The sequence below is a fragment of the Hippoglossus stenolepis genome, chromosome 3 (genome assembly GCF_022539355.2).
Source record: "Hippoglossus stenolepis isolate QCI-W04-F060 chromosome 3, HSTE1.2, whole genome shotgun sequence".
Lineage (NCBI taxonomy): Eukaryota > Metazoa > Chordata > Actinopteri > Pleuronectiformes > Pleuronectidae > Hippoglossus > Hippoglossus stenolepis.
The window spans coordinates 22172584-22200344 of record NC_061485.1 but is presented as its reverse complement, the minus strand read 5'-3'; the positions used below and the strand labels follow the sequence as shown (position 1 = coordinate 22200344).

The 27761-nt window shown below is 43.1% G+C and overlaps 1 protein-coding gene across 2 annotated transcripts in view; it reads right to left on the bottom strand.

The window, feature by feature from the left end:
* The window catches only part of slc25a26 (solute carrier family 25 member 26), a 55135-nt gene that overhangs the window by 2508 nt on the left and 24866 nt on the right, over positions 1 to 27761 (bottom strand). Inside the window, exons 6-9 of one of the 2 annotated variants that reach the window (XM_035152803.2) lie at positions 15979 to 16023; positions 12368 to 12437; positions 9012 to 9076; positions 6186 to 6259 (exon numbers count right to left, since the gene is read on the bottom strand). In XM_035152803.2, the coding sequence (XP_035008694.1) occupies positions 6186 to 6259; positions 9012 to 9076; positions 12368 to 12437; positions 15979 to 16023 (254 nt within the window). The remainder of the gene's footprint in view (positions 1 to 6185; positions 6260 to 9011; positions 9077 to 12367; positions 12438 to 15978; positions 16024 to 27761) is intronic. The other variant, XM_035152804.2, reaches the window with a different exon arrangement.

Genomic DNA, 27761 nt, shown 5'->3' with positions numbered 1-27761 from the left:
ATCGCACTGTATCCGTTACATTCAGCGCATTTCATTTTTCACAACATGCACACACCCAAACTTCAAAGTAGAAGTTTTTTGTATTTCTTGGACATTTTCCTAACGTTTGTCTGCTGCAGCTTTAAGTCTGAGCCTGAACGCTGTGAGCAGACTGTATCAGGTATCACTCGGCTGATCGACAGTATCTGTGAGTGATTTACTGTGGGACCGCCTAAGGCACAAAGGTTCCATGAGAGCGAGTCCCACATGAGGCCTCTTCGGTGGAGCCACTTCATGACGAGTGCGAGGGCCCCCCCCTCCGAACTACGGCGACTGGTGCCCCCGACAAGACAAGAAGCTGGGTCAGAGGATGTGATGGGACACGAGAGAGCACCCATCTCCCAAGAACACCCCACTCCCACCATTTCCCCCACCCGCCCCGCTACAAACAGCTGTTTCTGGGATTAAGCTTCAAGCCCCCACTGCGGGGCCTCCCTGGAGCCCCCTCCCCTCTCTCTCTCTCTTTTTCCCCCTCTCTTGGAGCATGACGGATGTCCAGATGACATCCACACATGTACCTCCACTGTCCATCCATCCATTCCTCTCCACGTCCAGCAACGGCCCCCTCAGCTGGCTCAGTTGTTCGGGGATTTCTCCTCCGTCTCCTTTTCTTGCTGTGTCATCCTTCTCCGACACGTGCACGCTTTGTCCAGTCTGTTCATCTGCCATTTCACCTCTCTCTCTCTCTCCCTTTATTTTCCCATTTCTCTCCATCCCTCTCTCTCTCACCGTGTACTTGCCTACCAACACCTCCTGTCTGCCAAGACGCCCCCACGCTCACATGGTCTGGACTCATCCAAGCCAGATGTGACGATGAAGAGGATTGTGTGTTTATGGATGTGTGTGCCTCTGTGAGGAGAAAGTATGTGAAACTGTCTCCACACAGAGAAGGTCTGTCTGCCTTCATCATCTGTGTGGGTTTGTGTGTTATTACTTTCTGTCCATTTGAATATTTTACAGGACAACACTGTAAATATCATACTGGTCCACCATGTTGGACCAGGCTGAAATATCTCAAACACTACAAACTTGAATCCACTGTCAGGAGACTTCGATAATGAATCCTACTGACTGTGGTGACCACTGCTCTTCCTCTAGCGCCACCAGCAGGTCACACCTTTCACATATTCAGTGAAATATCTCAGCGTATTCTGGATGGAGAAGAGAAGATAAATGTAGAAACATTCATGGGCCCCAAACAATATATCCCAATGACATGAGATCCCAGACTTTTTCCTCCTGTGCCACATTTGACTTTAAATTTGTTCCAATGTTAAAATAAGTTTTGTAGTTTCCTGTGGAGCTACAGCAGAAGGATTCATATGTTCTTGTGTTTTTTTTTTTGTCGACCAGACTTTATTTCACAATCTGGGTTCTTATTTGTATTTCGCTAACTTGATATATGGAGCCTTTTTGAACACAAAAACCTGAGTTTGGATGAATATTTGTGCGTGTATGATGAGTTGATCCAGCTTTTTCTCTTGTTTCCTTATGATACAAAGAACATGGTTGGTGTCTGAGGAAAGTTTTACTGTTGGAAGTTTGCCTTTCTACACTTCAGGAGACAGTGTGATTCTCACTTCAGATTTGTTTCTTAATTGTCTGAAATGTTTCTCATATTCGATCATTATCTACACCGTGTTTCCTTTTGAGGGTCGCAGGGGCACTGGAACTAGTCCCAGCTGACATTGGGAGAGAGAAGGGGTTCGCCCTGGACAGGTCACCAATGTATCACAACCATTCACACTCACAATCACATACAGTATATGGTCAATTTAGAATAACATCAAAACATGTATTTCTCTGAGAGGTGCTGAAAGGACTGAGTTGTAGCTGTAGCTGACAGCGAAATGGACACAAACCCACCATTTGCAAAGCTGAGGGTGTTGCGTGTATCATGGAGCACTATCACTTCTTCAAACCCACAAGAACACTTGTCGCTTCTGGTGCTGCTTGGAGCTTCATGCAAGATATAGCTAAAACAAGATGGTGCACATGGTCAAAATTGTGCAAACGTTAGCAGCCTTTAAGCCAACATGTGCACGCCTTTTTTTTTCCCCACATAGAGGGAATTTTTCCTTCAATAATCTCTGAGCACATGGTGTCTCTGCTTCTTCTTCATACTGACCTACATTACTAATAGTTCTGGCTGCGCACATGTGCAGCTCCTTCACTGGAAATTTAAGGTTTGGGTCACAAATTAATTAACTGCCTGTACGTCACTTCTGTCAACTGGTACCAAGTATGTCAGCGATCTCCCACACATCCCGACCATTCACACGACTCCACGTTTCAGAGGGTCCTGACCCAGATCAGGTGGTTTTAGAAGTGTGTGTGTGCGTGTGAGAGAATGGGCAGGTGTAAAAGCTCCAAATAAATGTGGAGACATGAGTCAGAGGTTGTTGTCGCAAGCTCTTTCCATCTCCACACTGCAATCGCCATCTGCTGAAACCTGAGCTGCGGGCCTGCTCCACTTAGCATTACTCGCACAGTAACATTAAATATGATCCAAAACTCATCCAAATGAAAAAGTGAAGAGAGGAGAATGTGTCCACTGGGCAGCTGGACGAGCTAAAGGACGTTACGGTAGACACAACACGTCCTGACACATCCCCCTCGTCTCCTCATGTGATCGCCAGCAGAGTGAGAAATGAACTAATTTTAACCTCTTGTTTTGTCTCAGCTCTCGAGCGGCGTTACGTTTCCTGTGCGGGATCAGACCCACCTGTGGACTCAGCAGAGCCAGCTCCGATATCCCCCCCGGCTTCCTGACTCACTCTGACATCACAGCCTGGCCGGCCACTGAGAGCCGTCACCCCCTCCCCGTTGTCCACCAATCACCTCCGCTGAGGAATGAGACTAAATATAGTTCCCGGGCTCGACAGCAGCATATGGAAGAACAGTGATGAGCTCAAAGAAAACTGTCATGGCTTCACTTTAGACAAATTTCTGGCTCGTGTCTAGGAACAATGCTGAGGTAACAATAAACTACCTTTATTAGTTATACGTCTCTTTCATTGGATACGTTTAAGAGAAGCAGACCAGTTCTAACCTGTGTGGCTTTTAATCAAAACGGAGACAGTTTGATGTTTTAAACATTCCTGCAGTGGGGGGGGGGCTTTACTTGAATTTCATGGAGAAAAAGGTGAATGATAATAACAAAAGTCAAGTTAAAAACACAGATGTTAAAGCACTTTAACATTAAAAAAAATTTGAATCCAAACACCACACACAATGAAGAAAGTTCATAATATTCATCATAATATTCTGTTTCACGTCCATTCCCTATTCTCTGAATAATGTCTGCTACTAAACTGAAAAACTATTTTAGTTTCCAGACTCATATTAGGTCATCCTCACCTTTGGACACTGAAACCTTTGTGTCCAAGTGACAACTGGTCAAAATTTGAAGATATTCCCGAAAGGCAGATTTGAGATATGGTCCAGAGGTGAAACTCAAAACCTTAGTGAGGCCCCTGTTACCTTGACCGTTCGCCTTTCGCCATCCAAATCTTATCATTTAAACGGTGAGTCTAAGTGAACATTTGTGCCAAATTTAAAAGGATTGTCTTGACGCATCCTTAAGATAACATGTTCACAAGGCAAAAAATGGTCTAGTGAGGCGACAGTGACTTTGATCTTTCACCTTTGATTAAATTCTCATCAGATCATCCTAAGTGACTGTCTTTGCCAGATGTAAAGAAATTATCTTTGGGTTAACACCACAAGCCTTATTTCTTACCTGTATTTTCTAATTTTGTAAATCTGCTTTAGGTTTCTGTTAAAACAGAAGTTGTTGTGTTCTTTTTTCGGAGGATGGAGACATCTTTAGAGTTTGAAGTTGTTCCTGCTTCATTTGAACAGCTGCATCAAATCCTTTCTAAAAACATTAGGAGTTAATTTCCATCTTTAGTTTAAAATCTGGGTAATCTACCTCCTAACTCCTCAACAGTTTATCTGTGTATAAGGTATATCGAGAGCCATTTATCTTATCGGCCAACAGCATGAAAATAGTCTGTCTTCTATGTCCTCTTGGCTTGCGGAAGTTATTAATAATGAAGTTATTAATCATCTGACCTGTCAGATTATTTTAATAACTTCATTATTCATATTTTACCATATGGGACTGGAAGAGACATTCACTGGTTGAGCAGGGGCTGATCTCTGCTTTGGCAGCAACATTCATAGAATCACCTACTCGTTACCAATTTGTCTTTAAAGTAAAAGCACAACATTTGTTTTGTTACTGCACATCAAGCTGAAGAACAGGGTCAACTTGGGTCTAAGGATTGTGTCGACCTCTGAAATAGACAACATGAATTGTTTGACAAAATAACAGCAGTTCAGTAAATCATTCTTCAAATCAACTTGATTTCTTTTCATTTTATGAAAAACTTTGAGAATAAAATCTACACTGCAGATAAACCAGGTAGGATGAACACAAAGTTTTCTAACTTGACTGCACCATAGACTGTTTATAAAAAGCTCTGCACATAAAACAATAAAAAGAGAGAGTATATTGTTTGAGTGTTTGAGGAGAACTCACTAACCACAAGGATCTGCACAGGTACATTATACTTTGTTTCAGTTGATGGGACAGTTGCTCATCACAGTGCCATCACTATACAGAACCAGTTATACAGTCTTAATACATCCTGTGTTAAGAAGGTGAAAAGTGTTCACTTTCCTCAGCTTCATTTCCTCAGCTGTAAAACAAAGATTGCAGCAGCCATAAAAGAACAATTACCACGAACTTCCAGACGCTGCTTGTGTTGTGCGTATGCGGCTAACATGTTTACTGTTCTTCCATTATGGTTTACAGGAGGCCCAGAGCAGACGCAGCCTGGAGGCCGCTCTGTCTCTGGTCTCTGTTTTGACATGACTCCTGGTGCAGTGTGGTTGTTTTGCAGGTTACTGGGGGGAGGCTGCACCGCTCTGCGCTCACCCGGGGTCTCTGGGGCATGGCACACACATGGAAGCACTTTAGAGCTTCACTACACTGCAATTGGGCCTATTACCATAATTACAGCTTTAAAGCTCCAGCAATTTGTATCAGGCATGCACCAGCGCAACCACCAGGCCTTTGGCCCTGCGGAACAACAGCTCCCCCTCCCTCCTTCCTCCTTTCACTTTCAACACACTCTCCATTGTCTATGCATTTCATTCTCTCCTCTTTCCCTTTGCCCTCTCTCCTCCATCATTATCAGGGGAGAGACAGATTAACAGGAGCTCATCGTGCTGCAGAACTTTGGGCACGTACTCTCTGGACTCTGCGTTATAATAGAGACACCAGGAGGAGTTAGTTAGTGGAGAAAAAGGAGGAAAGAATGAGGGAGAAAACAAACCCATCAAACGTGTGGTGCACAGGTGGCAACTGGCATCAAAGAGTTCTCCTGAACTCAGTTGCTGTTGCAGTGAGAGGAGAGAGGGATTTGTAGTCAGGGCTCGCCTGCTCTCACCTCGCTGAGATTGTGTCTTAAACGTGATATTATATCAAAATGAGGTGCAGCCTGTTAATGAAGAGACTGACGAGAATCACCCTCGGCTTTTATTAAAACACAATTCAGAAACGTAATTTCTCTCTGATTAGATTCCAGCTCTGCAGCTACACAAACAAACACTGATACAGTGGTTAGGAACAGAGAGGGGGGGAGACGTTCCACTGGTGTTTGGCCTGCTCCCCTCCGAGCATTAAGCCGAGGTGCATCCTAACTAAATGACAGCAGCTTGGCCAATCATTCCCTGTGGCTGAGGATTTGTTTTAGTGCTGGCAGCCCTCTGTGGCCCCATTAGAGCGGCCCTTTTGTCTGCTGTGCATCATAAACGCATCAAAACACTCAAATAAACCCTTCCCCTTGGCCCCTGTAGAACCTTAATCAATAGGATGGTGCAGCGAGACGGCAGGAAAAGCTTTTACACGTCTCATTTTTTAAGCCGCAGCTGTAAATTCAGCCTCCCGAGAGGAGCGCTCTAACACCAAACTTGATTAAATGCGGGATCAGGCCAACTTAAATCAAATCATGTAAAATAAGAGGTTTTTAAATGTGCTGGGATGAAAGTGTTTGTGTAAAGAGGCCATTTGGTTTTAAACAATCACAACTGGCCTTTTAAACGTTTCCCCAAAATGAAGACGCACACACGCTCACCCTGTGAGGCCTCGGCTCTTCCACACGTCGTAGAGCACCGTCGGGATGTTGCCTCTCGCTGTGGTCGACCCAGCCTAGAGAGGGAGAGAGAGGGGGAGAGAGAGCAAACAGAGGTGTGATGATGGATGGATTGTCTCCTTCGCTTCCTGCTTCTCCTCACGGACAGCTGTGTCAGCGCAGGTGACACCTACATCACGCACCAGCTTGGAAACACACCCAGCCATTTGCCCACCCAAAAAAACACACTCAACAAGTTCTCCCTGTCTTCCTCCACACCCGTCTGTCTGGCACTTGTATTTACACAATACGGCTTAGCTGGCCGGAGAGTTTTTAATCCATCACTGCGGAGTGGCAGAGCTGCAGGATAAGGCCCAGCCGGGGTCAAGAGAGAGTGGGTGGTGGCAGAAGGGAAGAGAGGGGGAAAAAAGCAAGGGGGCAATGGAGGGCAGACCGAAATAAGGATGAATAAGAAGAGGGTAGAAGGAGTGTGTGTAGGTGCACACGCCAATCCACGCCACAGCTCACTGAGTGTGTAGGAAAAAACGTCCGCTATGCATTGTGACTCCCAGATCTGCAGAAACAAGCTGAAGATTCACACTCTTTTTTCATGTGAGCTGGAGAGAAAAAATACCCCTATTCTGTATGTTTCTGTTGGAGACAGGTGGCTGAGAAATGAGTCTCCCCTCTTCTCGTCTAACAAGTTTTCTTTTCCTTTACCGCTGCGGAATGGTGGAAGGAAGGAATGGAGGAGCAGGGTGTCCAAAACACACAGGCAGACACACACACGGTCCCTGTGTAGCTTACGCTGACACACAAAAATATATTCATATTTCATTGGCTCACGTTGAGGTCCTAAAAATCATGACAGATTTGAAAAGAGGCTTCATACTAAACTTTCTCGCATCTATACTGTTTCATACAGTGACATGAAGGGGTTCATCGAGCCACCCTGACTATGTGTAGATGATGGTGAATATGACAATTATAGCAGCCTGAGCAGAAGAGCAGTGTTGTACAGTAGCAGCGTAGGAGGCGTGCAGTGGCAGCGTGGTGTGCCAGGCTTGATGCCGCTGCTGCAGGCAGGGTGGTGGTGTGGCAGTAGTCCTGCGCTGGAGGGGCTTTACACGTCCAGCTGTGCCCTGGACGCCGGCCCTGGTGAGCCTCGTCTGCGCCAGACTGCAACTACTGTACAACACGGCTCTTTCATTCCGCCCGCTGCAGAGAAGAAAGAACCCTCTCCTCGGCTGCAGTGGGAAGGAAACTAATGTGACAAGCTCCAACACCCACAATTCCTCCCCTCCGTCCAATCTAAACCATCCATAGCCATCAACGCCAGCCCTGCTCCCTCTGCCTGTCTCTCTGCCTGGACTTGTCATCCTCTGCTGCTGTGGGACAAAACCTAAGTCTGAAATGTCTGACTTAGTTTTTAAAATAAATAACATGTGACTTTACAGGTTTTAACCAGCTTAGGTCAGGTTGGGTCATATTTTACTTTAAAGTCTTATGTTGCCTCATAACTTATACAACACACATTTTAATCCTATTAGCATATTTGCATTATGTCTTCGATCTAGTAGAATGTATTTGGCATCACTGACTGTCTTGTTGTTGTATTGGAACTAGATCTTACTTTGTGTGTCTGGCTTATATTGATTGATGGAATTATGTTCATATGCTGTGTTCTCACATCGGCTCGTTCGGACTTTTAATAAGGGGTTGGCAGGTGAAACTCTGTAAAAGTGCAATTATACATTTTGAATGTACAACAATGTTAACATATTAAAAATCCTAATAATAAAAACATTTTAGATAGAGGACACCTCTGTTCTGACAGTGGAAGCAGTTTAAACTGTTTAGCAGCATTCTCATCTGGCTTTTATTTTCTTTAATACAGATGTTTTATTCCCACTGAATCAAATGAATCCTTTATTTTTACTGCGAACCTGTGGAGCCGTTAGTGAATCAAAAAACTTGGCCTTATAAAGTTATAACCGAGCAGCTTTGAGGCAGCACAGGCCGAGTCCTTTGCTGGTGGTAAATTACAGCAGCTGCATTTCAGATAATGTTTACAGGAAGCGTTTGTACCGAGCTCGTCCACCTACAGCCAACGGCTTCTCGCAAGAGATCAAGCCAGACAGTGTTTTGTTAATTCCAGTATCTCATTAGTTAGGATGGAGGGAGGTGAGGAGGAGGAGGAACACTGTGTCTTCTCCAAGGACAGTTGGTGTGTTGGTGTGTGCGTGTGTGTTTGTGGAGGGAGGCTGGTTGGGGTAACTCTGAACTCACTACCCTTTACACACAAACACACACACACACACACACACAGGACTTAGTGAGGGAAGCCAGACTTACAGTTAGTGTGAGCCAGAAGTAAGAGAGGAGGTGGAGATGTGGAGGAAGAGGAGGGACACCACACAGCACAAATAGGGTGGGGATGTGTGTGTGTGTGTGGGGACGACGACTTTACACAGCGTAGATGAGTTAACAGGAGAGAGACACACTGGCCCTCTGCTTCACCTCTCAGTGACAAGCAGCCTTGAGATGGAAATTCCTCTGGAGCAGCAGCAAGTCCTCACTCTAACACTAACCATGAATACAAACACGTCTTCCCAACACTGTCCATGGTCCAGATCAGATGATAAATGTGTGTGTGTGTGTGTGTGTCACTACTGTCCCAGTGCTACATCGGCCTGCTCCGTGCCGTGTGCTCTGCTCTCTGCCTGCGAGGCATCACCTGACAGCAGTGTTTAAAAGTCGCTGCCAGTGGTGTGTGTGTGTGTGTGTGTGTGTGTGTGTGTGTGTGTGTGTGTGTGTGTGTGTGTGTACCTTCGCAAGCATGATCCTGGTCTTCGCCACGTCAAGTGGAGTGGTAACAAATGCCGCTATCGCCCCTGCAAAAGACAAATACACACGTTTAACAAAGTGCTCTCTTTGAATACTAAAAATAAACCCAAAAGAGTTCAATTACTTAACCACAGTTACAGTAATGTTCTAATTCTGCAGTAAGCAGCAGAACTCTTGGCCCTCGTCTCCACTGAGTTCATAAAAAGGGTATTTCCAAACCAGAACCATCCCCATTATTAGACCACAAAAACCAGACAGACACACTTCTATTCCCACCGCCACCCCTCTCCTACACCGCCTTATCCAAACCACACACTCCCTCCTATTACACACACAAGCACAGGCACACAAGCACAGGCACGCAAACACACGCACACAAACACACACACCTGCATAAGCTTATTTAGAAATGTTCAGACGCAAATGAGCACACAAACACACACCCACTCCCTCAGAAGAGTTTTATTGGAACAGTTACACCCCAACTTCCCTCCAGCGCTCCAAGTTGGAAGCTAGACTGGCGGCGTGCTCCAGAGGTGTCCCCACTGGGCCGCAGTGTGTCGGAGTAAGAAACTGTGTGTGTGTGTCCTCTGCCGCAAACATAGCAACTGTTCTAGGGTAAACATATCCATATGGGCCACCAAGGAGCAATGTGACGCAGGCGAGTTGAGGACACAGGAAAACATTAGGATCAGTGTGGTGTAAACACACTGTTATGTTTTACTAGTTAATGCTGCTCGATTTTAAGAGGGGGGTTAAATTATTTATTTTTTCCCTCCTACTTAGGTGGAGGAAACTCAGACTTCAGCAGAAATAGAAAAGACACAGGCCTCGCAGAGCGGCCTGCTCTGTAATATTCTTGGAGAGCAATAAAAAGGAGGCATTATCCCGATAAATCTTACACGTGGGGGCGCTGAATTGGAGGATCTAAATTTGGCTGGAAATGCCATGTGATGTGATGAAGGTTAGACGAGACGGTGATGTAATCCCCCCGTCTCGGGCTAGGCCGTCTTCTCCGGGTGGTTCAAACGGGGTCAAGTCAGTCGTAAGTCAGCGCGGCGCACTAGTGGAGATGTTTGCGGTGATTAAACGCGCCTGTGTGAGCATTTCCAGTGTCAGGCAGATTATGGACGAGCCAAAGAGAGTGTGAAGTGCAAAGTAAAAGGGGATGTGGCTGAAACTTGAGGATCCCTCTTGGAAAGCAGAGGGACGTGAACTTGACTCCTAACCCTAAACCCACACCCCCATACTCCCCCATAACCAAGCCAGGACCCCTGCCCCCATGTTATACCTCCCTTCTCCTGCTTTTGGCTCCCACCGTTTTACCTTCTCGCATATGTCAACTTCTTAATCATTTTCCTTTATATCACAATTAACAATTCTGTCGTTACAGTGGATATAAAGGCCATCAGATTACTTTAGTCTAAATACTCAAATACTACACATATATATCCATAAAGATAACAAGTTAGGACAATGTCATTAAGATTTTAATCTCTGCGAGCCTTGCAAATGGTCAAAGCGCCGTCTGGAAACTTCTTTTCTCTTTTACATTTTCTTTCTCTGCACGCCTCAGTCTGACACCTACTCATGCACATCTCCTGTCTCCTCTTTCTCTTTCTCTTCCTCTCCCTCTCTACTCTCTTCTTCCCAGGGTGGATTAAGTCCTGGTGGGGAGGCACAGAGCCTCGTCTCAGCTCCTCGGGGTGCTGTCTCCATCAACTCCATTTCTCCATCTCGCCACGCACCCAGAGCACCGAGCCTCCATCTTCCTGTCCTGCCCTGTCTGGTGCGCCGCAGTGTTGCAGGAGTTATGGACTGAAAGCTACAACCGTCTAATAACAGCTCCACGGGCTGATTCCAGTGCGGAAAAGTTCTTCTTCTGAAATATGTGTTTTGATTGTGGTTCTGCTTTCTCATTGCTAAAGTGAAGACTGTGTAAAAAGATAGGTGATGTGACAGATTTGTTATGCAAACACTGGAGGGGCACAGTCCTGAATATATATCATTCTGTACCTCCTATACTGACACTGTATAAGCCAAATATCTATCACAGTGTTTTGCAAATGCACCACAGACAGAAACAGCTGACTGGCTAACTGACAAGCAGCAACTTTTTTGCCCAAGAAGGTATAACAGTTATAAAAGCCTCGGGTAAAGCAGATATGACGCAATTAAAAGGTGACCAAAATGAAACGTCACGTGACCTTGAATAATATTGGGGATTTCTCTGGGTTTATAGTTTTCTCGTTAGAAACATTTTTGGATGATGTAAATACACAAGTCGATAAAATATATAACATAGATCTAGTGGCTTTTAGAACAGTGAAAAAAATCGTACATATTATATCTTTAAATGAAATATAATGATATAATGTTTGTTAGTAAGATTACGCAAAAAAATCTGGACGGATTACCACCAAATGTGGAGGATAGGTGTGGTATGGTTCAGGGAAGAAGCCATCACATTTTTGTGCGGATCCAGATCAGGGGATGCATGAATTTCTTTTCACTTTCTTTAACATTGTGAGATAGGAGGTTTTTTGACATGAGAACATGAATCTGAGGTTTGATCCAACCGGGGGAGCTTTGTTGCATTTCATAACCATCTCTCATTCCTCTCAATGGATAAGTGCCACTAAATTGTCAATAATAACAATAACAAAATAATAATTTAAAAATCCAAAAGGTCTGAGATGTTTTTGGAGATGTTGGTCTTCAGATGGAACTCTTTAAATAAGAGAAAAAAAAATCCTTAAACACTTTCCCTTATTCATTGTTATATTAGTCTGCTCCCTTTCCCCTCTCTCCCTCTTTTTTTTTGTGCCTTCCTCTCGTCCTCTCTCTTAAACCACTTCAAGCCCCAGTACTCAGGAGGTCGCACAGCTGCAGGGCTCGTTCCCGTTCCCCAACCCTCCTCTTTCCCCTGATGCTCTTCCGGGCTGAGACAGACGAATAAAAATCATGGTATAGTGTGATTGCCTTTGGCCGACGGACATGAGAACTCTAATAATCTCATCAGTGATGCAGTCACAGTATTGAGGATTGTCATTTTGAGTCTAAGAGTCTAAGAAAAAGGCTGGAATGACTTTTCTCCTCTGTCGTCTTTTCTTCTACAGACCTGCTGCAGAGGGTGAGGATGGGATTTCACCAGCTGAGCTCTGCACCTTTGTGGAATTGTACAAGAATATGACTTTGGATAAACTTGTCCTGTTGTCTTGTGGCCATGATTTTACCTATCCAACCACCCATCCATCCATCCATCCATCCATCTATCCCCTGCCCCCCTTTTCCCCCCACTCCCCCTGTCTCCCAAAGCACCATATAATCCCCTGCACCTGCAAAAGCTCCGCACACTGCAGCCTGCCAAGAGTAGAGTGTGTGACCTTGCCTCCGCGACCACAGAGTCTGGGAGAAAGAGAGAGAAATGTTGAGAGAGAGAGAGAGAGAGAGAGAGAGAGAGAGAGAGAGAGAGAGAGAGAGGGTTGTCGATAGAGGAGGATGATGAAAGAGCAAGAAAAAAGGAGAGAAAGTGGGTGGGAGACAAAGAGAGGGAGAGAGGAGGCTGTAGTTAGTGGAGATAACAGACACAGTGAAAACACATTGTGAACCTTGGTCTGGTCTGGGGTCCAGACCCACGGCTGGGAAAATGCTTGTTCTGCTATTTTCCTGTTGCCTTTTCTCCCCAATGATGTCATGATACTTGTTTCCCAAGAACTGTGACTGGACAAGAGGGAGGCAGGAGACCAGGCTGCACCGCTCCCACTCCGTCATCCTAATGCATCAAGTCCCACCATTTTTACAGATATTGATTGATGTCGTGAAATAAAATAAATCAAGTAATCTTGGTCATTTTCTATTGTTACAATACTATCATAAGCTCTGTGTCAAGGTCAAAAGCCACAATGAACTGATCCTATTGACACGTATTGTGTGTGTGTGTAGCCAAAGGCTGATAAATGTTATTGCTGTGAGCCACAGAGCTCCACTGTTGTTCCAAAACAGAAAGAGCAGCTTGTGATAGGATCCCACCAACAGTGATGCTCGTCAACATGATTCTCATTACAACATAAACACATAAGTAGAGTTCCCACAACAGTAAATGCGTCCAGTACGACATTTACCATCACACACACACACACACACACACACACACACACACACACACACACACACACACACACACACACACACACACACACACACACACACACACACACACACACACACACACACACACACACACACACACGCCATATTCCTTCATTAAAATGCATGAACAGTAAGAAACCATGTATTAATCTGCAGGTGAAATTAGTGCCCAACAAATGTACTACTTTTTTATGTCTTTTTAAAAATAAATCCCACACATTTGGAAACTGTTGTTTTAGCTGGAATGAATGATCTGTGCAAATCACAACAAACAGTTAATTTGGGCAAATAATCATGCTGATGTATCAGACTAAATACTATGTGTTTTTTTGCTGATGTAGTACATCAAGCATCATGTTGCACATTTTGACATGCATATTATGAATGACTGACATTTGACAATTCAGTTTATGTGCAATTTGTCCAAACTATTCATCACATCAGTTTTCAAAATGAACTTCTTTATGTATTGACTGCAGAGCTTTAGAGGCTTTACCTGAAAACTAAACTAACCGACAGCATTTAGTCGATTATTGAAAAATGAAAATGTAATATTAAATGTGAGTCAAACAGTAGTGATTATCTGTGTTTGAAAAACCTCAGGTCACAGGACTGCTTTCCCCATATTCAAGTGGCCACTGAGTGGAACCACCTGATGTTTTTGTTTTGAGAATAAACTCAGGATGGGGAGGCGGCCTGTCTCTTTTTCTCCCACCACCAGTTTCAGCGAGGCAAAGAGGAGACAGACTACGCAAGGTTAGTCTTTGTATAAATGCGCAGCTGGGCTGCCTCGGGCACTGCAAGGTATGATTACTTCTCAGGGAGAGCAATAGAGAAACAGCATGGAGCGATTACTAATATTTTCTTTGTTCATCCCCGGCTGCCTCCCCCCTGCACATTTAATCTGCAGCATCTTATCTCATTCTCCTACTACCTCACACACGAGAAAGACTATGTGTGCGTGCATGCAAATGCAAACAAGTAAACACATAGAAGAAAGAAGGAGTGAGTTGGAGCTCAGGAGGCGTCATGTGTATTCCATTAGAGGGCAGATTAAAAAAGGAGATTTTGTTTTCCACATCAAAGATCTCACACAGGGGGATTCCTCTCCGTCTCTCTGAATCGCTCCCTCCCTCTTCCCCTCGGTTTCATGAATAAATAATAAGGGCTAAACCTGGGAAAACAAACTCTTTGACCTGTGAACCCTTGTGTCAGGGTCGCACTTTGCACCTGGACGACTTCCCACAGGAAGAGGCGGTGGGTCTGCGCGCTTGTGTCCCTGTGATACATATGTGGCTGGTTTCATTCGCGTTCCCATCATGCCTGCGAAGCTCAATTCCGTGGATTTTTTGTGGCTCTTTCTTGGTGTTCAATCATAACCTAACAGTGTTACACCCTCCTGTTTTGCTCATGTTGTTTTAGAGTTCAGAACAGATGGAGTAAACTGCACAGTTAAAAACCACAATACTGTGAAATTAATGTGTGAGAAAATCAGAAAGAATGACTCCGATGGATGTTGGGGCCTGGTGTGAAACGGCCTTAAATCTATGTAGTGACTAATATGTCAAATTCTTTCATATCCTGCGACTTGCTCAATTAATTGACCAAATTCTCTGACTTTTCCCAGCCTGGAACAGTGATCCTGGAGACTCAGTGACCAGATGAAGTTAATGCAGAGGATTTGTCTGCTGACTCCTCTCCCAACAGGCCTGCAGCAAGTTGGGTGAGTTGGTTTTTCTTCCCTTTTCCCGTCTTTCTGTTTCTCTCACTGACAGCTGTGCTGGCTCGGTGAGAAATAAAAAGAAAGAGGTCATAACGCAGCACATTACTATCCCGCAGAGCAGCTGGGAGATCATGCCACACACACTCACTTCCCAAATTCCTTCACTCAGGCATTTTTTGAACTAAATCACACTATTATATGAAAGCCTCTGAACATCGAGGTGGTCACTCTGAAGGAATGGCAGTAAAAAAAACCTGTTCGCTTGAAAGAGGAGGAGAGGAAAGGAGAGAGAGGAGAGAATCAAGAGGAGAGGAAGAGAGGAGAGTCAGATGAAGAGGAGAATATCGAGCGGCGAGGAGAGGAGAAAGTCCAGATTCCAACAGTTCAGCTCTCCGCCAACGGACGTGTCCAGATGGCCTGGAGAGAGAGGGTCTTTTGACTGAGGGACAAAGAGACACTTGTGAAGGACAAAATCTAACTCTCGCAAATGTAAAAACACACACACAGCTGTGTCGTGTATTGTTCACGTCTTAGCTTGGCCGTTAGCTCCGACCACTGATGAAATGCTTGACTGTCCGACTCTCCTGCCCTTGAGACATGATGTCACTCCAACAAAACGTCTTTTCAAAAAGAGATGGCGTTTTATGTGTTCAGGGCCACAATGAAGCGGCAAAGGGGGCAAGGAGAGTGGAGAGACATGTGAGAATAAAAGACATTAAGGAAGAGGTCACGAGAGAGATGAGGGGGAGACAAAAAAAAGGAGTGGATATGCTGAAAACTCATGATAAACTGGAGGCCGGTTTGATGGGAGTCGTAACAACCCAATAAAACGGGGCGTTAAGTCCCATTCGCGCCTGCCACGATGATACAGGGGAATGCAGTGGGTGAGGCGGCTGTGAATGTGTCAGAGCATAAGCACACTATTTTAACTTTACTACTCATTTACCGCTGAGAATAATTACTGTTAATGACGGTGCCGCGGAGAGGTGGAGAGCGCAGCGATGGCGAAGGAATAAATACATGGATAATAAAGACGGAGAAAGAATAAAGTTTATGGATAGATCTGATACGTACCTTTAAATATTCCCAAAGTGGAAACTGCACCAGTGAGAAGGGGATCTGAAAAAAACCAGAAGATATAAAGTTTGAATTGTCAGGTTCATATAGTTTCGCGTTTTATCTTATCCTCCTTTCTCCTGAACTTGTCACTCCTGTCTATACATTTCCTTGCACTCGTCAGACTGCTCCCTTGTTCGTTGTCACTGCTGGTTATTAATGAATGGATGGAGAAAATAGAAAGATGCGATGGTTGTAGTGTGAGTGCGGCCACTGAAAACGCTCAAAATTGCCTTTGAATCGCAAGTTTCCAGTCGAGGAAATCAATGGCAGGGTGCACGCGCACACATGCACACACACACACACAGACAAATATAGAGAGACGCACTAATTCAGACTAAGCACACACGCACACACACACACACACACACACACACACACACACACACACACACACACACACACACACACACACACACACACACACACACACACACACACACACACACACACACACACACACACACACACACACACATGCATGCACAGACTCACACTTCCTGTCATCTTACACTGCGGGACAGGACGGAAGAAGCGAGGGAAAGGAAAACAAAAGCAAAGAGAGAAATAAATCGAGTGACAGCGAGTTGTGTCATCAGTCTTTGATCACAGCAACAACAGGATCATTCATCCATCTGCGTCGCCGCCGCCTACATGTTCCATCACACTGTGCTAAACACATGGGCACAAACTGCACTCATCCAACTGTGAGTCAGCCGCAGCACAAAGACAATACACAAACTGTGTTTATGCCACTTAATGAGCTTATTAAGCGCTTAGTCCCAATGAAGTGACCTCATATAAACACTCAATCTGTAGTAGATTAAGTCAAAGGGTATCAGCTGCATCTGCTCCCACACAGCTACACATTAAACTGTTTTAGGATCTTTATTAACAGTTTTATCACCAGCTATTTAAAAACAAAAGGAAAGATATGAGTTGTCAAAACAAGTAAATTTAATTGAGTGGAACAAATCAAATTACAAATCAAAACATGTAGCTTTATTACTAAACCTGATATAGTGGAAGAGGAGGGATTAAGAAAAAACACCACATGTAATAATAAAGTAGAGCATTAGGCAAAGTGTAATCTGGAACCAGTAGTCCACAGTAGAGGGAGCTCCTCTGCCCCGATAGAAAACACTGGTTCTGAAGTTCTGAAACACCGTGTCACTAGTCCGGCCAATACTTTCGGGAAATCGTGATGTCATGCGACATGCATAACATACACCATGGCTAGTCTGACATGTCTGGGTTACACATACGCGAATGCAAAGCGAAAAAATTTCAAATTTCACCAAAGTTGAACCCCACACGAGGACAAGCTGCCATTTGCTTCGCAACAGGAAGCAAATATCAATCGCCTTGCACTGATTGGTAGTGAACGGGAGGCGAAGGTTTGCCTCTGAAATATTTTCTTATGTGTGACCGGGCCCTAAAGGGAGAGTCGAGGCTGACATGTCCTACACATGCTGGAAGCAATTGACCCATTCTTGCCTTAAAGAGACAGGAGCTCAAACCAAGTGTTTGAGACAGAGGATGAAGAGAGAAGCTCCTATGTGCCCTCTTATACTGTCCAGTTACTAAAAGTGAACCCACACATTCCAGCCAATGACAATACGGAATTTACAGTGACCACAGTATAAAATGCATACATGTAATTTAATGTATGTTTTTGGAAATATATAAAATATGTTGTTTTGTAACGCAGACTTTCACACGGAGCGAACAAAACGATCCATCAGGTCCATCCAGACAGACACAAGCAAATTCTCTCAATCCTCAGAGATTATCTTTATTATCTGACAGACTGGAGATCTGTTATCCAGGCCCACAAAAATGGGGTGTTACATGATGAAGAGTGAGTACACCTCTGTTTTCCAACTGTGGGCGAGATGAGAGTGAGCGTTAAAAAAAAAGTGCAAAAGTGCACCTGTCTTTTATTACGGCCATGATGTGTTCTGCTTTCCCCAGATCAGGGAGAGACGGACAGAGACACAGACACAAAGAGAAAGAGAAAGAGAAAGAGAGAGAGAGAGAGAGAGAGAGAGAGAGAGAGAGAGAGAGAGAGAGAGAGAGAGAGAGAGAGAGAGGGAGAAGGTTGCTGTGGTAACAGCCTGTATTGCTGTTACAGTTACAAAAGTAACTGAGGACTTTTCGTGGCACTGCAGCAAGACAGAGAAAGACAGATGTGTTCTGGAGAGGATCTGGAAAGACTAACCCACCAGTGATTTATGACTTGGTTTGATAAAACTGCAATATGAGTGTGTGTGAGATTGAACGTCTGAAAACCAGATGTGGTCTGATTAAAATTGATAAGCCATTTATTGAGAGGGTTGAGGATGCACGCGCGTGCGTGCATCCTCAAAAGTGCTCAGTCTGAGAAGAAAGCCCCACACACACACACACGCACACGCACACACACACACACACACACACACACACACACACACACACGAATGAACCTGACCAGATGTGCAAGCGCACATTAACAAGCGACAACTCACCAACTTAACACAAAACCTGATGCTGGGAGGAGACGAGAGTTAATGATGAGACTGAATCTCTCAGTGAAAGAGAAAGGACGATGGGTAGAGACAGAGAGGATCCATCTTTCCCTCCTTCACGTTCCAGTTTCAAGTTCACACTGTGACGCTCCCAATCACAAGTAACCTCAGGTGTATTTATTTTGTACTGAGCTGAGAAATGCTTGCAATGTGTTCCTCTCAGTGGAATGAAACTTTGACCACAACGGCAAGCCCTGTGTCACTGCTCTGACTTGCAATGAAAACAGAACCAAGATTTCTAAAAACAGCCCAAGGGAACGAGCAGGTTTCTTCGAGCCTTGCTTTTGTTTTCGAGGTGAGGAAACCATGGAGACAAACACATGTGACATGTTTGCACCTGCTAAAGACACTGTCACTCACAACCTCCCTGTCCCAACAGCTAGGAGTGAAGAAAGTGTGTTTCAAAAATAAAATGAAATATTACCATTCGAGGATGAGATGATAAGAAAGGGTTCTATGCAAACGATAATGTTCAGAGGTGCTTTTATTTTGAAGTTCCATCTCAAAATCTAAATTCTTTGTGTGTTTAAACCTTCATGAACTTAGAAGAGGAGAAATAAAAGATGATAAAGAAAACCCCCACATCTACAATTAGCCATTTCAAAAACATTATAGTTAAGACATTAGACAACCAGATCTCTAACATCAGAGATCTTAAAATGCAGTTCTTCAGGAATTTAATATGACAGTTATTGGGCAATGTGTTTTTCACAAAGAGTTGTTTTTCATAAGATCTTTCAACACTAAATCCCCACGTTCCTTCCAAAATATATTAAAAACTCACTGTCTGGCACAACAGAGATGTATAATGACAAATACATGACGATTATCACATTACCTCATTTAAAGGTTATATATTAAGTGTGACTCACAGGGAAAGCAGCGACTGTGCATCAACTATAACTAACATTATTTCATCATTGACTCAAAATATTTTGAAACTGGTGATAAACCTGGTTTTCATAAACTGTTTGTTGTTTTATTTCAAATCAAAGTCCACTTTGAAACAGACCAACAGTCCCTTGCCTCATTCCTCGTTTATCACTTATTTTCATGAATTTTGAGATGCAATAAATCCTTTGACAAGTTTTAGGGATGTTTTTTAATCAATTATTGATTAAATGATTCCGGATGTTTGTGGTTTGACTGAAGCTCGAGTATAAAGGATATTGCTGTCATCTGTGAATTGGACACGTGACAAAAGCTCTTTTCATCAAACTTGTGCTGACAGTGAAGTGGAATTCAACACTTTCTTCATGATTCAAGATTTTGTCTGTGTTCCACGTATAGATTATTAACTTTTCAATCGAAATTTTGTTTTGTTTTGCAATGGGACAAAGAGTTCAATGTTTTATAAAACATAGGACTGTACACTTTATAGTATCACACATTGTAAAGTGTGCTTCTTTAGCAACTGTAAATGTCCTACACAGTGACCATTTTATAAAACTGATTTAATATGAAATACTAGTGAGCCAAATATCACTGAGCAGTCATCCATAAACAATAATTCATTCATTCATTTATAGGTTGGGAGTAAAAGTGCAAGAAATTTACAAGCCACAGTTTCAGTTCCAAATGTTCACATGTTGCTGGTTCTCTCAGTGAACTAAATATAGTTGGTTGAATGCAGAGAAACTGTTATAGATATTTATCACTATTTTCTGACATTTGTTCGGCGAAACAATAAATAATTTAATCAAGAAAAGTATTGTTAGCTGCACGCCTACATTGGCGTCTACATTAGGGATTTACATTTACCCTGTGGAGCTAAGGGGACTGGTGTATGGCTTTAGGACACCTGCTTGTAACTGGTTGCAGGTGCTGAACCTAAAGTCAAGAAAGGAAACTTCCTTTAACTGCTGGGCCAGTGGGCAAATTGCATGGTTTTGATATTCTAGAGTTACAGAGAGGTCTGCTACAAGAGTTAAGGGCATATTTAGACTTCTGCTATACGTCATGGTAGAACGGCACACAGCCACACAGGCAGCCAGGCTCCTGCTACACCAGCCTGGCATGAAGGAAACGAGGCAGCATAAAATCCACAATGCTCTGTGGTGCTAACTGCTGACTGCGTCTCATCCCCCTGACTCGTATAATGCCTCAGCTACCAGGGCCAATTCACAGCCAGGAAGTCAAGCCAATTTCAATGTGTGCGGGTGCATATTTATATCTTTGTGAGGACCATTTTGAGCATAGACCTTATGCAGTGAGGACATTTTGGCCGGTCCTCACTTTTTGAGGGTTAAAACTTGCTCTCAGGGTTAACATTAGGACAAGGTTAGGCATTTAGTTGTGATGGTTAAGGTTAGGGCTAAAATGTGAAGTGTGTTTAGGTTGAGGTTAGTCAATAATTAGTTATGGTTAAGGTTAGGGATAATGTTTGGTTAAGCTGTCCACAATGAATGGGAGTCAATGCAAAATCCCAATAAGTATGTGCGTGCCTGTATGTATGCGCGTGCATGTATCTGTGCATCTTACATATAATCCACATTACATCATAAGAATGTTCACTGGTAAGGCAAATAAAAACAAAAGAGCATGTTGTTTTCACCTTGTTTCAGTGTTGAATATCACACAAAATAAACGTGTGGCTGTTATTTCGAGGATCCGTTAACAGGAGAAATCACAGGCCCGAAAGCAGAGCAGCACTGATTTTTATGTCCTTTTAAAACGACTGAGGTTTTCCTCCTCCTGCCAAAACTTTAATAGCTCGCTCAGCTCCAGCTTATGCCAATCAGAACACTTCCATGGCCATATGAGCAGCAAAAGAATTGCAATGACAACCAGGGCGATGAACACTGCACACAGTGTATTTAACATGCTGTTGAGGGCTGCGAACATGACCGTACAACAGATGCTTAAGTAATCATTTCTACATTTATGGAAGAGGGAGTCTAGCAAGGTTAAGTGGTAAATCAGTTGGTTAATTACTTTGGCCTTGACTGAAAGGTTCCAAAAACTCTACATATCAGGACCTCTTTAACTATTGGTGACATCAATCAGGAATAACCACCAGATTCATTAATGATTCAAAGTAATCTTTAATTGAAGCCTCACTTTTTTCCTGCCACTTTCATGCAACTATGACTGAATTATAATTTTTTTGTGTTAGAAAAACATAATCTGCCCAATTAGACTATCGGCCCAGTGCTCCAGCTCATCTTAAATGATTAAATCAGACTCACACAAATCTTTTGACCCTCTGTTTCAGTATGAACTCCAAGAAAATGTCTGGAAAATACAGTCTGGTCTTCTTCTGGATTTTGCCTTTCGCATATGAAGAAAGCAGCAGAGATTGTAGGAGGCAGGATATGACGTCTAAATTATGCAGCTGAAATCAAGTTTTTTTTCTATAGCACATGGACACTGACGCCAGCCCGTATCATCAAAAGCTCTAGAATCTTGCCGCCGTAATCTACGTGTATAACTCCTCTTTTAAATCACATTCTCACATACAGCCCCTCCAGAAGTTCAGTGCATGTCTGAATGCAAAAGTTATCTAGCTTTTCTCCCCTCATGACCATGTCTTGCTGCACACCGAGATAAACAGTAAGGATCATAACAACTAGTCACCTCTAAGATTACAGCTAAAAGGCACAGATTTATTTAAATCCTGCAGAGCTATGCGTCTTGGCAATAGCATAAAAAACATGTTCCAGGAGCTCTGCAGCATCTGCTCAGCTCACAAACATCTGTGTCACCCACCCAGCCTCTGGGGACAGGACCCCCCTGCTGGGAAACTCATGACCAGCTCTCACACGGACCTGCTACACTGCAGGCGTGTTTGTTACATTTTTGGTAAATTTTGGTGTGCTTCCACTGGGGTGTGTGTGTGTGTGTGTGTGTGTGTGTGTGTGTGTGTGTGTGTGTGTGTCTCTGAAGAGCAGCATTATATGTTCGCTGGTTGACACGTAAATGATCAAACGTGACAGTCCCACTTGCTGCGACTGACAGGTACAATATATTAAGAATATGGAGATTGCGTCTGCTGTGTAATTCTGCTGACAGTACTCAAGTTTGTGTGCGTGTGTGTGTGTACATGCATCTTTGCCAACTGTATTAGCACTAACTTTATTAGTATTCAGAGAGGCTCCGAGCTGTCACAGGTCCTTAGGCGCTCAGCGGAGGGCAGGAAAAACACATGTCAAAATATATTCACATTGAGCCTGATTGCAGGCAAGCCAGTTGGCTGCAATTTGACAAATGACTTTTAATAGGTCAGACTGCACCCTCTGCATACTGATGAGTACTTAGAGGGAGAGTAAGGGAGATGGATATTAAGACGGGGAGACAAGCAGACAAATGTATGGATGCCAAAGGAACTGATGAGAAACATTACTCATCTTTTCCAAGAGGTGCCTTTTCAAAAAAAATAAATAAAAAATCATCCCTGTTCAGAGCTTCTCTACTTTAAAACATCTATCAAATGCTACGGTGAAATTACTCCACAAAACCAGAACTCACATTTCTTTCCAACAAATTGTGATAATGTTTCTCAGTATGTCAAATATTTAGCATAATACAGTTTCATTAGGATGACATGTTATTTTCTACCTTTAACGTATCAGCAACACAGTAGAGGCTGACAGGTGTTTGTTCAAATCAGCAACGACTGGACAACAACTGGTCCACCTCTGGCGTAAACTCTAAACTGTTGATGAACAGCACCTTTGCTTCAACATTACACACCTAACAATGACTAACAAACAAGACTCTGGGCTCCATCTTACACCCAACACAAAGCTCAAAGTTGCTTTGCTAGTTTCAGACTAGAGCCCGACCAATATGGATTTTTAGGGACAAGGCCAATATCAATATAAGGGAGTTAAAATGTCTGATACCGATATCAGCTGATATAAATATCAAAGATCTTTTCATTCATTCATTGTGTTTGTTCCACATATTTAATTTCCACGAATAAAGCAAAAGGTAACAAAAAATAAATAGAGGCGTAGGCTGAACCAATAGCTTATTACACCACTAGACTTATTTTAATTAGCTATACCCTAAAGGTGCGACGCAAGATGTTGATATACAAACCCTGACCCCTATCAAATTATCACAAAGAAATGTAATTGAGGCTTGACATTTTACAGCGCAACCATAAACCTTACTATAAATTAGGATGGCACTCAGAGAGCGTGTACCTCTGCCAAGGCCCAACAGCGGCCTTATGAAACCACATTTAAATTCAATAAATAAAGACCAATTCATTATTGTCTGAGAAATCCACGAAAATGTTCAAAATGTCCCATCTCGGAATTTTGAAGTAAGGGGGAAAGAAATCCTGGGTCCGCCCCATGATCCAGATCCGCACTGACATTTAATAGGTTATTTCCTGACATACACAACATTGTTTCATCAAGTTCCGTGGTAATCTGTCAAGTAGTTATTGAGAAATCCTGCCAACTAACAAACCACTAAACAAATACAATGAAATGTGTAATTAATGAACATCTTTTCTGCATTGCTTGTTCTGTGAAAGTTTTCATTGAGCTAATTTCAGACTAACGCAGTTGTTATTGTATCATCCAGTGCCCACGTTGTTTAAATAGCAAATGCACTTGTGCCCATGGGTGTGTTTGTCAGTGTGATCAGACGCATTGTTCACACATTGTCCTCATGAGGCAGCAGGACAGGATTGCACAATAGGCCAAAAAAACGATCCGAAGTCAGTGGTGCAGCAGTTCATAGTTACTTTAAGGCCACGTCATCAGGACAGTGATATATGGATGCATAATGCTCATACACACACACACACACACACACACACACACACACACACACACACACACACACACACACACACACACACACACACACACACACACACACACAGGATGACAGCCAATGATGGATTATGATTTGACCAAGTGTGGGGATACACACAGTTATTTAAACAGACTGGTTTCCTCTGTAGAGAAGCACTCTTTCATACCTGGGGAATTCTAACAACAATCTGCCAAGGTGCAAGTCTGTCAGGTCTTTAAAGGGAAAGAGAGAGTTACGCCCAAAACAAACATGTGATTAATTGGTAGACTATGTACAACTTTCCTGAAACATGCATCCGACTCTTGAATAAGATTCAAGTGGATATGGACACTATGTGCTGCTGACTATGCACTTATGTTGTCAAAGTAGGGTCCAAAGACTTTACTGCCGTGATCGACTGACACCGACATCTCTACTGCCATGCATATGTTGATCTGAACACAGCCTACCTTTAACTGGGGCAAGTTAATTAAAAAAAAATAAATGATCTCAAAGCTTGACTTAATTCTCTTGCATTTCTTAACAAACATGTCACTTTTCATAATGGCTGTTTCAGAAGTTATCAGTTTGCTTACACTGCATTGAAGCTGATAATTCTTATCTTGGTTTAAACAGGACTTCAATTAGTTGTTTCCTCCACATAGTGGCCCACATGCGGAGGCTCCCACGTTACAGAAACCTTATCAGAACTCACATTACTCACATATATGCCGTATGTTAAACACATTACATGTTTAAACAAGCCTGATGACTGTTAAGTGACAGTAGCAGTAACGTACAGCCTCTCGCATTTGTACCGCTTCCTTATGAAATCCCAGATACAAATAACAGTATTGTGAAAACAACGACTCACACTTTAACTCAAGACAGTCAAGAAACTGTGGTGCAATCTTGAACCCAACAACACACTCGTTCTGCTGCGTTCTTGCCACCAGATGTGGAGCAAATGAGCAAAACAGCAAATGATTCATGAGCCAGAGCAGTCTGCTGGATCCTCTGTTAGCACTCGATACCGAGTGACCATTCCAAATCCATTTGGCCAAACCTCTGAAACCTGTGGATGTGGAATTTACCAAATGTACCATGTCAAATGGGACCATATGTTCTCTCTCAATTTTAATTCTTCCAGAATAAATGGCTTCTTTCAAATGTTTAAGTAGTTATTTTCAATAATGTGACTCAGTAAAGACTTTAGGTTGAGATTAAAACAATATATTTACCGTCCTGTTGTTTTTTTGGTCCACAGCCTTTTCAAACTGCATCACAATCAGAACCCAGCATTTTCTAGCACTGACAATAAAAATGAATAAAAGAAAACTACGACTTGGACATCTGAATACTTGTTGCAAAAGTGTCCAACTCAGTCTTCTGATAGTCAGATAAAAAAATTGAGATTTTATTCATATTTTTCATGGAAGCAAGAGGGATGACTGGAAAGCAGCAGAGCCCTGGATGATGAGGATGAAAAGAGTAGAGAATGAAAGCAGAGAAGTTCACCAGTTTCTCATACACATCCTGGTTAGACAGAGGAGAGGAGCACGAGGAGAAAGAGGAAAGTGAGAGGAGAGGAGAAAGAGGGGAGGAAGAGGAGAGCGAGAGGAGCGGATCGAGGGGAGAGGAGAGCGAGAGGAAGAAGAAAGGGGCTTTTAAGAGAAAGCAGATGCAAGTGAGACGGTGAACTGATCAACAGCAGCCTTTTTCAAAGTGAGGAATCGCTATGGCCCACATGAAGGCCAACACACACACACGCGCACGAACGCACGCACAAACATTCGGACACACCCAGATTCCTCATGCTGCGTGTCACAGAAGAATGATGAGGAACTGACTGTGGTGACACACTGATAACAAACAGATAGAGATCAGATTTTAATAAGTTGAAAGTTGATAAAGTCATTAATCATGTCAGAGAGGCAGGTGCTGTTGGACACGTGTATATGTTACTCTGCCAAGTGTTTAACCGCAGTCTTAAGAGAATCACCGAGCAGGAAGAAACCAGACCTGTTTGTCAGCTGAGGGACAATGCAGACGAATATACTGTATTAACACAACATACGCACGGACAGGCATCCCAAAAAAACTGCACAGCAAGTGAGTCAACACACGCAAACGCGCGCTCTCTCTCTCTCTCTCTCTCTCTCTCTCTCTCTCTCTCTCTCTCTCTCTCTCTCTCTCTCTCTCTCTCTCTCTCTCTCTCTCTCTCTCTCTCTCTCTCTCTCTCCTGGTTAGTGCTACTCTAATGAAGGATGACAGATGTGCGATAAGGATGCATGTTGAAATACCCTGAGCTCTGAGTGAATGCTGAGTGGGGGATGCACTCATTTCCCCAAAATAACAACAGCTGGTCACGAATATAAATTCAGACCAGGGGATGAAATAACACACATTTTAAGATGTTTTTTATTTTGATATGGGTCAGGATACGGCAAACATATGCTAAACTAGAAGGGCACACTGAGAGCGCATACCTCCGCCAAGGGTAATGCCCTATCTCACCATGTCACAACAGTGCTTCCCATTAATTATCTAGACTGTGGCGCCCCGCCATATTATAATTTGTTCTGCCACAGTTTCATTAATGACTCAAAGATTTGTTTCACTCTTTGCCACGTACTTGCTCGCTTGATTCTGCTATCGTCCATAAAGTTCTTACCATCTTAGTTTCAGCTGCAGTTGTGCACGTTCCCCAAAGTGGCATGCAATGCAGTTATCTATCTAACGCAAGAACTTCTGTTTCACTCTTTATCTGTGGATCTGTTACTCTGAATATGTTGTGTGTGTGACGTTCGTGCACCACTGCTCCCTCCAGATAACGTAAAAGAAAATTCCTATATCCACCCTTTTTTCAGCTCTCTGCCATAATTGAATCCTGACCCATACAACATCCTTCCACCAAGTTTCATGGTGATCTGTCTAAAAGACTTTTTTTTTTACCCTACTGAATAACTGACAAACAAAATGAAAACAACCTTCTTAGCAGAGCTAATAATAAAATGTAAAACAAAACTTCTAACTGGTGTTTACTGAAATGTATTTTGTTTCTTAGTTATTAATGATATAAAATATGTAAACAATCACAAATAATACACATATAAAACATTTATAATGTTGATGTCAGTTGTACAACTTCTTCTGAGAAATTGGGACTGTTACGTCTCTTTAACTTAAAGCAGTCTATTGAAGATATTATCATTATATTAGGTTGTATTAGCCGATAGAATTATACAATATGGTCCCTGTTTCAACGTCATTTGGACTGTTTATTACTTTTCCTCATTATGGGCAGCTCTACCCATGTTATGTTGATAAACACCAGACCCAATACGCGTACATGCGCATGTGGACTCATGTCACACCTTGTTACTGCAGTGACGACGCACGTTACACCTGACAGTGATG